Here is a 15048-nt window from a genome sequence, read left to right as displayed (position 1 = left end):
GCCAAAAAACCCTTCTCCCCTTCGCGTTCACCGTCCGGACATTTCCCTGAGGTGCCTCTGCTTTAAATACAACCACAGAGAAAGCGAGCCCACCTCTTCTTCCAGATGTTAAACGCAGCGCCAGTATCTGGGCGGCATCTCCCTAGGCCTTCCTGCAAAACTCCTTCCTGCTATTAATTCGCCAGTATTATTATTATTATTCATGTTCCACGAAGGCAAATCGGAGAAGCTCGCCAAATGCAGGAAAGCCTGGTCTACGGCATTTCGATCCTTTGTCGCCCCGCCAGCCCCCAGCTCCCCAAAACAAAATGTGAAGAAAAGGAGAGAGAGAGAGAGAGAGAGAGAGAGAGAGAGAGAGAGAGAGAGAGAGAGAGAGAGAGAGAGAGAGAGAGAGAGAGAGAGAGAGAGAGAGAGAGCATGACTTACCCCTGAATGGAGGTTGGAGTTGGGGCAAAGGGGAACCTGAAGGAAGAATCATAGGACTGTTTGGGAGCGGATCAGGGCAGGCAGATGCGCTTCCTAAGCAAAACTGATGGCCAGCAACGCTATAGATTAGCATGGGGTCACCAGCACACACGGATTTGATCAATACCCCCGCACTCACGTGCCAGATGGTTTTGGAAGAGGAGAAAGAAAAGGAAGAGAAAGAGGGGAGGGGGACAGAAAACAAACCTTCCAAACTAAAAAAAAGAGAGAGAGTTCAGGTCCACCCAACGCCTGCCTCCCTAGTATCCCACAGACCTGTGGAAGGGTTTAAAAAATAAATATAAAGACATTTCAACCAACAAAAAAATATCAGTGACACGTTATTCTTTGCTTCTTCACCTCCTAGAAAAAAATACTGCCCCTGCCCCCGGATTAAATGTTGAGATTTCACTCTCTCCCCCTCTGCAGCAAATACAAACTCGCTTAAAATATCTATTGCATGCGTGTATCTATTGGGCGGCGTGTTTAAACACGTGTACCCGAGGATTTAGTTTGTTTCAAAGGAGACCAAGGGGTTAAAAAAAATCAGAGAGCACCGATGGACCTTCACAGGGAATCATCAAGCACACCGTGTACAATTAGGTTGTTCCCAACAGGAATGAAGGCTTTGCACACGAGGACACAGCCATTCGTGCTGCACACGTGCACACGTGTGTGAGAGAGAGAAAGCGGGGGGATGGGGTTCAGCCTGTGATCTTTCCACAAACCTCGCTCAGGACGCGAACAAAAATACTACTAGATGCCTGAATGCCTATCAGATAAAAACATATACAATGTATGTCAACACATTCATCGAATAGCATTAAATTGTGTGTGTGTTTAAACATTTCATTGTTTTCATTGGGGAGCGGGGGGTGATGAATTGGTGGTTAAATCTCCCTCACTGGAATGAATGGGACTTGAGTGCTCAAATTTGACTTCAATCTGCCCACGATTGCTCCTCGAATATTGCACGCTGGTGTCATGATGACATAGATTTTTTAAGAGAGAGAGAGAGAGAGAGAGAGAGAGAGAGAGAGAGAGAGAGAGAGAGAGAGAGAGAGAGAGGTTAAGTATATTTGGAGAACACACACACACCTTTTAATATAAAGGACTGAAGAGGCGAAAGGTTAAATTCTGGCACAAGCATGCAGGATTCCTCTTACAATTATAGAAAGACGCTGAGAATATTTGATATCAAAACAGTATTCGATATCCTTCCTCACGCTTGCTATTGAATGCGTAAAAACAGCTCCCTGCAAACCCACGTCTCCTATCATTGGGGTGCCATTTTCTCAAATATTAATAAGGGGGGCAATTCCTGAGTCATTCTTATTTACTGCTTTTTTTGGAGGGGAGAAAGAAATTAAAATAGCACGGTAAAAAGCAAAACACTTATGCAGATCCAAGAGCATGTTTCCTTTTTTTAAACGAATCTTATTATTGCTGATAATAAAGGCATATATATATATGGTGACGCTTACAGCTGAGGTTCCCAGGACTCCTGTGAGCAAGGCGTTTTATGTGTGTTTTGTCAGTCATTTAATGCCCTGGATAGGAAACGATCCTAATCTGAAATAATCCTGTGTCGTGTGCCTCTTTCCCTACAAAAGGGGTGTTGGAGACTGTTTTCATTTCGCCTTCGAAACGCTCAGCGTGGAAATCCAGAGCCGAGTCAAAGGCATATTCAGTACACAAAGAGCCGCTTGTCTGCCTGATTCCATACAGAAAGCAGAGTATTGATCTGGAGGTGGGAACATGCAACACCTCACCTTTAAACTCTGGCCCACGTGACCAGGGAGCTCAGCAGCCAGAAAACAGGTTTATTTTTCCAGGTTGATCTTCTCCCACCCTAGAGAACCTCAACCCGCTATGCCCACCCCCCAGGTTAAGAGAATAGGGGCACTCACTGCTCCCCTTTTTCCCTACAGGAAAATGTAGATGAAAAAGGCCGCAGAGATCTTCAAAAAACCAGCCTTGGGGGTTCCTGGGTGCCGCATGTTTACGCTTTGCTCCAAATAGTGGTTCTCTTCCCCCTCAAGCCTTACAAACGGATGGATCCTGATTTTGAGAGATTGGAAGCTGGCAGCGCAGTCTAAGTCATGCCTACTTAGAAGTAAGTCCTATTGAATGCAGTGGAGCTATTGAATGCAGTGGGTAAATTGGCGTTGCGGCCTGAGTAGCACAAAAGAGCAGGTGGAGCGATCTGCTGGGGCTTCGTCCGATTTAGCGCAGCGTCACGTGTGAATGGAAGCACCTTTTCGAGTAAGTCGGCTGGAGATCAGTTGGACTTAACTTTCCGGGAAAGGGGTTTAGAAGAGCGGAGTGCTGCTAATCCTAGCTAATCGTTTCGATGTGCGGTGGATCCCCCTGTTCTGAGGCGAGTCAGAGAGGCTTTCTTTCAGGAGCAAAGCGGATTCGCGCCCAGGAATTGCGATTGGCTCCTCTGGAGTCAGCTGTAAAAACACCTCCTTCTTAGTTTAAAACTGACACGTGGGTGGATTTCTCTATTTCTACCAAACAGGAGATTCTCCCTCTCAAGCCCCAAACTGAGCACGTTTCAAAAGTGTTCCTCCCACCCCCACCCCTTTTTATAGGATTTATTTTGTTGTCAGGATTAAGATTTTAATGGGGAGGGAGTTGAAATAATTCTAATGGCTTTTTATTCTGCTGTGACATACCAAAACCAAACAAAAAAATCTAGAATTTTTTTTTGCAAGAAATGTAGATGCGTGCCCATAAATTAATACACATTCCCTATCTAAAAATGTTTATGGTGACGTTTCTATTCTTTCCTCGCTCCTTGGAGAAATCCCCTTTCCACCCTCTGTTTAACCTCATAATAACCGTGTGAGGTAGACTGGACTGAGAGACGGTGCTCCACCAACAATTAAAAAATGAAGCAGGATGATTGGGTAAGGAACTGGACTCCTGACCCCCTGAACCCAACTCAGAAAGGTTGCATCTCAAAGTGACTTCCTTCAGTTTAATCCCCATTATTATTATTATTATTATTATTATTATTATTATTATTATTATTGAAGGGGTTATATACCCACATCAAGATACAGGTAATATTAGAGAGATTTATTTTAGCACAAAATATAATGTGTTTGTTTGTTTGCAAGCCTAATCCTATTTGATCATTTAATACCACAGAAATTTTAAAAAGGCTATCCGGAAGGACTGATACCCCAACGTCTATTGAGTTAACCTTCTTGCCTTACCTGAGTAGCTGGGACTTTCCTTCCCACCGCTGTCTAGGACTCTTGCACCCACGCAGGGCTTCAATTCTGAAAGCGACTGAACCTCTCTATCCTCAAATTATCCACTTATCATCAGCTTCATTATTCCTATCACTACCGTTGTTAGCCTACATTCAAGAGGACTACTCCAGAAGCGAGTGGTTTGAGAATTTACCGCTCCCGAGGCCAATACTGAATCAATTTCAGGTCCTTGTAGTCTTGATCCAAGGCATGTTTACTCAGGAATTAACCTCGTTGGGTTCAGTGGAGCCGCCTCCTAAGTAAGCTCAGGCCATATGTATTCATACTAAGGGCTTTACGTACGAGTAACCCGCCCTCTCCCATACTAAACCTTACTTAGGGGCAAGTCCCATTCAAATGACAATCCCAATGAAATCCTATTGAGTTCAGTGGCCATTATTATTATTATTATTATTATTATTATTATTATTATTATTATTATTAACTTTTGAGTAATCACGTCTCGTTCGAAGTCCTGTTTTTTGTTTTAGCATGAGGGTCTCAAGCGTCCTCGAGATTTGGGGGAGGGGCGCTACTATTCCCCCCCCCCCACATCCGTGTGTGTCCCCCCCCTCAAAAGCCCCACAAGTCCATGTCACTGGTCCAAAGATTTATTTTGCAAGCTTTTCTCAAGTTATTTGTGTGTTTTTTTAAAGTGGGGCTTCTCTTTCTCCGCCCCCCCCCCGCAAACCACCATTGTTTTCCGAGCCAAGTTTTCTCTAACAGCTGGAAGTGGTTGGAAGGGACTGTCTTAAGAGACCCCCCGCTCTTCTTTTGACAGCTGATCAAAAGAAAATAGGTCACGCTTTTCAAACTTATGTCCCTCCTGCCCTTAATTACTGTCTCTTTAAACAAAGACAACATCTGCGCAGCCTCAACCTGCTCTCTCGCCCCCCCCCCCCCCTTGGAGAAGCTGTTACTTCTGGAAGGGGCTACGCGCTCGTTCTCGCTCTCTCGGCGGCTGGCTAGTGCAAGGAGGCTGGCACAGAAAATGCGAGGGATGGATGTGTACTAGTGGGCGGGCAGGCAAGGGCTCTGCAATCCTAAATAAGCATCGCGACTGGAGCAGAAATCCCAGGGCACTGAATGGGGTCTTAACTGGTGGATCAATGCGCGTGGGATGCGTCTGCAAGCAGCCTTGCTAGGGAGTAACCCTCACCACGTCCAGTGAGGGAGGAAACATGCATAGGATCCCACTGCGACGACGCTAGCTAGCCGAGCCGGATAGGGTTTACTTCCGAGTAAGCGCGCTTAGGGCTGCACCTTCTCAGGTCCGGAATTGGCCCAACCCAATTCAGCGGAAGCCCTCAATTTCTGAATTTTTTGGGGGGAATGATTTGGGGCTGGGCCGCTTTCAAGATCGACTCCTTACTCAGGAGTAAATTCCTTAGACATCAATTTTACTTGATGTGGGTGATCTACAGGAACACTTCCCTTGGGTCAGCTTGCAAGCGCCATCCTATATGTTTACTCAGGAGTAAGTCCGACTGCGTCCAATGGGCCTTACAGGAGGTATACAGTATAGGACTGAAGTCTTCATTTATGTTTGAGTCTCGGTCCTTTCAATTGCCTTTTATTTCTCTTGTTTGAAGGCATGCTTACTCAAAAACCGAGTTCAGTGAGGCTTACTCGCAAGTGAATGTACATTGGAAGGTAATTTAAAAAAAAAAAGTTCGGTGTAGAACGTGCAGAGGGATCTTAGACATATTTGCACTCAGAAAGGCAACCCACGAGCTTATTAGGGCTTACTCCAAAGTAAATCTGTAAAGGATTTGCTTGCACCAAGTAAATTTCCTCCTTGCAACCCTGGGCGAAGTGACCAGAGGAGGAAGCTCTGTCGAACTTAGGGAGAATTTGCTTGGGAGTAAATAAGCTAAGGTAAAGGTTCCATGTCTTGATATGAATCGGGCCAATTGCATCCCTTGGGTTTAATCTTCCGGAGTCTCTGTGTTTCTGGTTATCAAGAGCTGTTTGGAAAGTAACCACCAAAAGCACAGGTTTCTAATAATCATAATCACCATAAATTTGTATTTTCTTTATTATCTGCTAATTAAACTTGAGGGTGTTCAAGAGCAGGCCTTTGGCATTTGTCTTGACTCTCTCTCTCTCTCTCTCTCTCTCTCACACACACACACACACACACACGAAATCTCATTAAGGTTCCTGAAGGCGCAGCTACTGCAAAGCTTCTGCCATGTTGGGTGTCCCTAACACAAGACAGCCAAGCGTCTCCTTGGATTTTCTCACATTAGTGAGGTTTACATTCGAGGAAACCGTGCTTTTTATAAGCTTGCCATCCTATCCTACTTCCGAAGTAGCTCCACTAAAATCAAGGCTCTTGCTTCCAAGGACAGCTAAGCGCATTGGCCACGATCCAGCCTAAATTAAATGCCTTGTAAGTCCCCATTGCAGGCGCTGATCTTTCCCATTGAAATCAATGGGCGTTTTAGCAGCGGCGCTTAGCTGCGGATGAATCTTGGCCGTTGGCTTCGCGACTGGATTGCCCTTGCAATACACGTCGACGTAAGAGCGCAGCTCCGACGCGTTCAGGAGCCGGTGTGCATGCATAGGATTGCGATACTTGCGCGCAAAAAGGCGACCTGGAAAATTTGTAAATTTAATGTTTCGTGCCCCCGGGGCAGAGACCTCTCTATTCCTTGCGTCAGTCTGCTTAAGCTCCATGCGCCCTAACAGTTTAAGGATCGAGATGCCAGTTTCATAGTCCATAATTGCAGGGCTCATTCGGCGCAGACTTCCACCGAAGCCTCTTTTTGGAAAGAGGCGAGGAGGAGGAGGAAGAGACTGGGATGGAATGGCGAAGCAGCCCAGCTAGAGGCATTCTTGGGACTGCCGAGATCTCCATAAAGGGCCATCCCCTCTCCATAAATAGCGCATATATTATGCATATTCACACACACACCCCTTGTTGTTGTTTGTGGTTGCAACGAGGCAGGCGCCGCCGCTGCCGTCTACCTCGCGGGGAGCTGCAGCCTCGGCCGCCACGCTCCTCAGCGAAGATCAACCCGCCGCTAATGAGCGTGGCTGCTGCATAATGAAGCCAAGTTTGGCTAAGTTCTGTGGCGCTCCAGGAAGGCGGCGCGGGGTGAGGGGAGAAAGAAGGCTGAAAGATTCTCCGGATCCAAAGGCGATCGGCTAGGATCACAAGCTCTGTTCTCTTCCTCCCCAAGAGACAGTCGGTTTTATGCATTTATTATTATTGACGATTTTTATTTTTTTCTAAAAACCAGCCATCCAGCAAAGCCAGCCCAAATATTCCCAGTAAAAAACAAACACAACCAGAACATCACCTTTGACGGACTTTGAGCTGCTGTAGAAAGGCAATGCTTGGGGAGGGGGCTGGGTGTTTGGTGGCGAAGAGCCGGATCCTCTGGCTGTCTTACTCGAAGGAAACCCCCTAGGACTCCAGGGAGGCTCGCTTTCAGGCAGGCGCGCAGAGGCGTTGCAGCCCTGGATACCTGGGTTGGCGGTGGACGGGCACCCTAAATAAAGACCGACCATGAAAATGCGGGGGGGGGGGAATCACTAACAGTGGGGCGCTACATAGACATTTGTGTGTGTGTCTTTGTGTGTGTGTGTGTGTGTGTGTTGTAGCCTTTAACGTTGACTAGCTGGTGCCTGTGCCTAACAGAAAGGAGAGCTGGAAAAGAGATTTCTGCCGGGCATCGCCACCCCTTTTAGGTACCCACTTAACCGCCTCTGATTAGTGTCTTGGCGGTACCCCGTTATTTTATTTTTATTTCCGAGAAGGGAGGCAGCTCCCGGGCGTGGCTCTCCTCTCCCCCCCATCTTCACAAGCTCCCTCTCCCGCGTTCCCTTTGTGCGCGCCGTGCGCCCTGCTTGCGCCTGGGCGCGGAGAGAGAGAAAGAGAAAAGCAGGGCTGGCCAGCTCCCTCTCGATACCCAAGGCAGGAGGACGCTGCATCTTTAAATTCTCTCTCTCTTTCATTCTCTCTGCCTCTCTCCTTGGCGTTTGATTCCAGTGCCTGGGAATCTTCAGGCAAGCTTGAAGCCTCCCGGCGCGTCGCTCCTCCTCCTCGCCTCTGCCATTGGCCGGGCTCCCGCAGACCTTGAGCCGGCTGGCTCGACGAGGCGTCCTGAGTGGGCGATCGCCTCGTCCATCCGTCCGCAGAGCCCGCCTTTTCCCCGGGGCTGGGCTAGGTTGATGGGAGGCGAGCCTCGATCGCAACTCTGGACAGCTCCAGCTACCCAAACAGACGACGTAAGAGCAGGAAAGGGCTCGGACATGGCGAGGCGGCTGCAGCGGCGCTGGCCAGGCTGACGGAGAGGCTGGTGGCTGCCCTCCCTTCTCTCTCTCTTTCTCTCCCCCACCCCCCCTTCTCTCTCTCTCGGCTCCCCTCCCGCCCCCCACACGCACTCACCACACAATTCACACACGCACACAACTGAGAGGCCTTATATCGACACCCCCCCGTCCAAAAAAAAAGAAAGGAAAGGAAAACCCAGCACAGCAGGAGCGTCAGCAGCATCCAGCATCTTCCTCTGGCGAAGCGCCGCGGCTGGAGCTTTTGATCCCCCCCACCTCCTCCCCTTCCCCAGAGCCAAGCGACCCCCGGAGCTCCGTCTGCCTGCCTGCCTGCCTGCCTGCCTTCCCCCTCTGCACCCAGCCCCGCGAAGCCCCCTGGTGCCGACCACCCCTCTCCATGGACTGAATGAAGACTGCGTGCACCTCCTATCGATGCCTAACCAAAGAGCTGGACAGCTGCGCCATGAACCCGGAGATGACAATGGAGACGCTGGGCCCCTTGCACGGGCCCTCGAGCCATGAGCAGGAGCTGATGGGCAGCCCCAGCCCCCACCACCACCCCAGCAGCCGGAGCGCCGGATCGCTCCGGGTCCACCCGCCGCCGCCGCCTCCGCCGCCTCCAGGCCCTCCGCCGCCGCCTTCCCACCAGGACTTGGCGTCCGCCTCGTCGCGTTCAGCCATGGTGACCAGCATGGCCTCGTTGCTGGACGGCGCGGGGGACTACCGCGCGGAGCTGTCCATCCCGTTGCACCACGCCATGAGCATGCCGTGCGACTCGTCTCCTCCGGGCATGAGCATGACCAGCACCTACACCACGCTGACGCCGCTGCAGCCCTTGCCCCCCATCTCCACCGTGTCGGATAAGTTCCACCACCCGCACGCGCACCACCACCCGCACCACCACCACCACCACCCGCACCACCACCCGCACGCGCACCACCACCACCACCAGCGCCTGTCGGGCAACGTGAGCGGCAGCTTCACCCTCATGCGCGACGAGAGGGGCCTCCCGGCCATGAACAACCTCTACAGCCCTTACAAGGAGATGCCCGGCATGGGCCAGAGCTTGTCCCCCTTGGGCGGCAGCCCTCTGGGCAACGGGCTGGGCTCCATCCACAACACCCAGCAGGGCCTGCAGAGCTACGGCCCCGCGGGCCACGAGAAGATGCTGAGCCCTAACTTCGACGCGCACACTGCCATGCTGGCCCGCGGGGAGCAGCACCTGTCGCGGGGCCTGGGCACCCCTCCGGCGCCTATGATGTCTCACCTCAACGGGATGCACCACCCCAGCCACCCCGGAGGCCACCCTCAGTCTCACGGGCCGGTCTTGGCCTCCGGCAGGGAGAGGCCCCCGTCTTCTTCCTCGGGAACCCAGGTCAACAACTCCGGGCAGCTGGAAGAGATCAACACCAAAGAAGTGGCGCAGAGAATCACGGCCGAGCTGAAGCGCTACAGCATCCCCCAGGCCATTTTCGCCCAGAGGGTGCTGTGCCGTTCTCAGGGGACCCTTTCAGACCTTCTAAGGAACCCTAAACCTTGGAGTAAACTGAAATCGGGCAGGGAGACCTTCAGGAGAATGTGGAAATGGCTGCAGGAACCCGAGTTCCAGAGGATGTCAGCCTTAAGACTTGCTGGTAAGCCCTCCCACCCGTCCCTCTCGCTCTTCCCGGGTCTTTCCTTGTGTCACGGGGGGTCACCAGAATATTCGCTCTCCCAGGGAGTCAGCGGCCAAGTCTGTTGGTCCTCGGGTCAAAACAGGCTGGAGGCTAGGGAGAGAGGTTACTTCGCCTGTGTGTGCGTGTGTGTGTGTTTGTGTGTGTGTAGGGCCTGAGTTTTGAACTTGGCTGATGGGTTGTCCCAAGAACCAGCCGCCTTGGTTTTCGGGAGAGGATGCTCAGGAGACAATGCCCAGGCCCTTTGCTCTCCTTCCCGCCTCCCTCCGCGCCCTTGCCGCCTTATTATTATTATTATTATTATTATTATTATTATTATTATTATTATTATTATTTTGGTGGTCTCGGTTTGGGTCTCTGTGGTTCTTCTGGATGGCGACACCTATAAACAGTCCCCGAGGTTTCAATCTTCTGGGCAGGAATGCTCCAAAATTAGACATCTTCTTTGGAGAGGGTTGTGTTGTTGTTGTTGTGGTTGTCTTGTGCCCCTTCTCTCTCAGGAAAGTTCCCTGGAAGATGGAGAAAAGGGAGCAGCTCTTCTCCCCTGACTAGCTTTTAGGATGCGCGGGGAGCGGGCGCGCGAGAAGGCAGCTACAGCTTTGTGTATGCTGTGAAACAGGGGTGGCCAACCTAGTGCCCCTTCGCCAGGTGATGCTGGACTTCATTGCTGACCCACTGACCATGCTGTCTGGGGCTAAGGGGAGTGCAAAAAGCATCTGGCGAGCGCCACGTTGACTATCCCAGCTTTGGGAAAGGACCGTGCCTTTCTCAGCTCCAATCACTGAGTGCTGTTTGTGAATTAATTCGTCTATTTATTACATTCGAAATGGAGCACAAAACCAAAGCCTTTCTTTTTGGAGTCTGCTAAGGTGTCTGCAAGATAAATAAAAGCGTGTGTGGTTGTGTCGAGGTGGAAATCTTCCATCCTCGCCTACCCCCACCCCCCCACCTTTCCCTTCAGATATGTGTGTGTATCATTTAAAAGTCATCATGAGTAGAAATGGAGAAAACCCGGGTTCGCTCTACGAAAAATGAGGCGCTGAGATTGAAAGCTACCAGATGAGCGCATCAGAAAGCTTGGGGACTCTTTTGGGAGGGAGGGAAGGAAGCAGGGAAAAGGGCGCTATTTTCTGCAGAACAGATTGGATATATTTGAGCGTGGGGGGAGGGGGGAGGAGAGAGAACAATCACATTTTTTTGGTATATTGTTCTTTTGATGTGTGCCGAGTTGTTTGCGGGCGCCCTCTAGTGGTCGTTAAGGGAAGCCTTCTACCCCTTCTATTGTTCTAAAGATGGCAAGGAATTTCGTCCATTTGTGCGTAATGAAAAAATATTACAGTACGGATTGTTGACAAATGAATCAGCTGGATAAAGGTGGGCAGGGGGATATGCTCGGCAGATCTTACTATGCAAATCACGCTGAATGGGCTGAAACTGGGAGACGCCAGAAGGGAATGTGTATAAATATATATATATTTCCATCCCATATAATGTATGCATCAGAAAGGGAAACTGATTGCACCATGGTTTTGACAGCTATTTTGCGGTGCAGCCTCGGGTATGGAAAGATAACCCTGCGCGGGGATTCGCCTCTCATCCTTTCATCACAAGGTAGTTAGATGCCCAAGGTTAGAGTCACAGAGGAGAGTGTTGATTTCTGGTACATTGAGATCTATTGTTGCCTAGGCTTGCTCCAGCTGGGCATATTTAAACATTCTCACACAGTCTAACGCCCCCGTCCAATGTTTACAACCGCGTTTAATAAGAGGAATCCCTCCTCCTCCTCTATCCTTGACAATTGCCTCATTCACCTGTAGTTTGATTGATTCTGGTCTGTTGCAATTAATCGTTGGCTGGTATTGATTAGCAGAGGGGGAAACTACTACACAGGGATACCTCCCCCCCCCCAAGAGATGACTTCGCTTCCAAATTCTTCTCACCTCACCCCAATTTCCCACCCCACTCCACCCCCAAAATTACCCTCGCCTTTTACTATAGATATACCAAAGGACTGATCGATCCTTTGCAGGAGATTTCAAATCCCTCTCCTTTGGGGAGGGGGCTCTAGGAGGGTGGGGAGTGGGGTTTTTTTTCCCCTGACGCGTCTCCGGCGATTTATTAATAATTAGCATTCCTCCTCTCTTAATTATGAGCCGCGTTACCAGCTCGTGGGAAACTAACGCAGGAGAGGAAATTGAGTGTGTGAATGTTTTGCTTTCCTGGCGAGGCTGGGTGTGTGGCTACATCCTTTGTTCGTGTGTGTGTGTTGTCACGTCACTCTTTCCCTAACAAGACAGTTTGTGAACACCTCGTCTCCAAAGATGAGCTCCGCTTCCACCCGCTCCTTCCCTCCCTCTCGGCCCCCCTCCCCTTCCTCATTGGGTCTTACTGATGATAATTAACGTGAGAACCGTCTGAATTGGTCTATCGACCCGCCTTTTGCATGGTATTCCCCCTTTTAATAGCAAGGTTGTTTGCGGTAATAAAGCAAAGCGTTGGGAACGAAGGGAGGGTGCAGAGAGAGTATTACGGTGGTGTTTTCCTCTTGGTTTAACGCGGCGTTATTTTAGACTGGGGTGCTGAGGGGGTCCCATATTTCTTTCTGGTTTTTTTTGGTTGTTTTTTGAGAAGAGATTTACGCAGAGCCGAAGGAATTTCAGGATGGGGGGGGGAGCGCTGGAATGCACCCCCAAATCTCTTGCTTTTTAGGATTCAAGTCCTCAACGTCCTCCTCCGAAGTAAACCCTATGGATTCCAATGGGACCGCACGCACATCTTGTGTCTAGAAGCTCATATTTCAAAGCATAAAAAAATATGCTGACCTTCAAAGCTGCCCGATTATAAGCCAAAATCAGAGGTGCAAGGGTGACAATAGGTAGGAAATACATTCCTGTCCTGCCTATTAAATATCAGAAGGTTAAGATACTATTATGAACATTTTGGGCGTCGCGATCCCATTTAGGTTGCACTTTTAACTCCACAGCGACACTTACTTCCGAGTAAACATATAGAGGCTTGTGCTCTTAGGCTGCTTCCTTGCAGCTCCCGTCTGAATGCACTACGCGAAAGTAGGGCTCATTGAAATCAACGAGCTTTCCTTCCAGCTGGTGCGTTGAAGGTGCGGCTAGGAGTCAGTTTAAGAGGAGGAAAAACTTGATTGTTAAGGTTTCTAGAACAGCCACAATCTCGTTCCCTTGTTACTTTCAACAGTATGCGGGTTGCACCTTTCGAAAAACCGCGTGTAGATACGCTCCGGCTCCGTTTTGGATGTTGATCCGCCGTTTTATTCCGAGTAGCCCTGGCACACTTGTTGCAACGCAGCCTAAGGAGTTCTCCAAGGTGCGGGGATGGTCAATATTGCCATATTCACCACCGCAGCTTGTCTATTGGAGAAGTTGCTGGCATTGCTCGAAGAATCCAACGGAGGGAGGAGATATTACCATGGACTTTACGCGTAGCTGCAGACACTAGCAAAAGCGCGGGGGACGTGCGCAGAGAAAAAGAACAAAAGCCCTCTTTCTATGAATTATTAAACTAAATCTGGGTGCTTATGGAGAGCCGGGGGAAATGGGGGATGCTTGGGGGGTGGGTGGATTGCGAAGCGCACTCCGGTTTGGGTTGGGGAGTCACAGAACCGGAGCCTTGGCAGCAAACCGAGGATGGAGGTTTATTGCGTATTTCAAGGGAGTGACAACCCACCGTTTGGTCCAGTCAATTTCACAGCTGCAACAGCAGCGACCTGTGCAGAGGGGTGGGGGAAGGTCTGGTCAATTTCAAGAGCCGCGTTTGAGTGATGATGGAAGGTGACTTGGTATAGTCTCTCCATCTTTCTCTCTCTGAGCTATTAAAAATTCATGCTCAAGCCCCACAGGGCGAGATGAGCCGCTGTGCCGGGGTGATTTCTTTACATATTTAATGTCTGTTTAGGCTGTTTGATCAAGCAGAAAGCAGCCTGCAATAATAATAATAATAATAATAATAATAATAATAATAATAATAATAGGCAACCACTCGAAAAGAAGCGGCAGGAAGAGCCGACGTGTTTCACTGGTTCGAATCTTACCATTAAAATTTATCCACACAGAGAGAAAGAGAGAGATGCAGAAGGCAGGCGTTTCTCCTATCAGCCTTTTCTGGGCTGGGCTGGTACTGTGGTGGTCTCTCCCTTTAGCCGCGCGTAACCATCGCCAGGCCGGCCTGCCCTCTCTGGCAGAAGATCTGAACACGCTAGTTAATTGTTTTCACCTTTGCGATAAATATCACTTATGCAAAAGTCGCCGCGCCACTCTCTCCATCCACTTCCTCGGCGCCCCCTCCCCACCCCTAAATTTAACGATTTTCAATTAAGAGGAAGAAACATAACAGGAAGAGGGAGGGAGGGAGGGACAGAGGGGGAGAGAGGCCAGATAATCACTATAACGCATGCATTGATTATATTTGTGTATCTGTGTGTATCTACGCATATAACACATGCACACATTGCACTGGCTGGCCAGCAGTGCAAGCGGGAGACATTCCAAGGGATTTTATTTGCTCCACGCATATATATATTCCTTTTCCATTGCTGTGCGGCGCTGGTTATTAATGAGCGCCCACATTTTCCTCGAACGGCTAATATTAGTGCTATCAGGAAGCTATAGTTTCGATTAACACCCGGTGTTCCTTTAATTACCATCCCCTCATTTGCCCTCCCCGCCTTCCTCTGGGGAGGATTGCGGGGGTGGAGTGGGGGGGGGGGGAGAGAGAGAGACCTTCAGCCCCCGGCTGACATTTTCTCCTCTTGTTATGGCGAGTTCTGAATGCGCAATGGCCGTTGCGCAATTCCAGAGCATCAGATGTGCGCCTAATTGGCACAGGAGCACATGGTCAGGTTCCCACTCAGATCAATGCAAATGTTTCTGTTTGCAAACAGGAGGACTCTGTCCGCTGCCGCCTCGCCTCCCTTCCCAGAAGACACCTATTTCGTACAGAACATTTCCCTCCTTTAAAAAAAAAACCAACAGCATTTATTTGTGTGAGCGTTTTAGGTTTTAGATTTCCCTTGCTGTCCTAAAGACATGTTAAATGATAATTTGTGGCTAGGAAAAGTAAGCACACTCATGGAGGGAAAACAAAACAAAAAAACCAATGGAATTTTGACTTCTGCCAGATGTTCTAAGCCACCCTAATGCCAAAGGAATAAGGGCATTGGCAGATGATTTGAGGGTGGTTAATTGTGGGATATGCAGATCGTGGAGTAATAAAGGGCACAATTATAGTGGCAATTAAGCACCTCTGAAGTCTCACTGAAATCGGTGAAAGAGAGCGCGCCTTTGTGTGCTTCAGTATCGCACATAGGAATCAATGGGATCTGAGAGTGC

General features: G+C 49.7%; 1 protein-coding gene across 1 annotated transcript in view; it reads left to right on the top strand.

The window, feature by feature from the left end:
* Positions 1-7927: 7927 nt before the first annotated feature.
* Positions 7928-15048, top strand: part of ONECUT2 (one cut homeobox 2) — a 69065-nt gene continuing 61944 nt past the window's right edge. Inside the window, exon 1 of the mRNA XM_081929845.1 lies at positions 7928-9649. Coding sequence (XP_081785971.1) covers positions 8422-9649 — 1228 coding nt within the window. The 5' untranslated portion in view covers positions 7928-8421. The remainder of the gene's footprint in view (positions 9650-15048) is intronic.

The sequence above is a fragment of the Podarcis melisellensis genome (assembly GCF_964234715.1).
Source record: "Podarcis melisellensis genome assembly, chromosome: 11".
Taxonomy (NCBI): Eukaryota; Metazoa; Chordata; class Lepidosauria; order Squamata; family Lacertidae; genus Podarcis; species Podarcis melisellensis.
The sequence above is the reverse complement of the archived record's forward strand: the minus strand, read 5'-3'. Positions and strand labels throughout refer to the sequence as shown.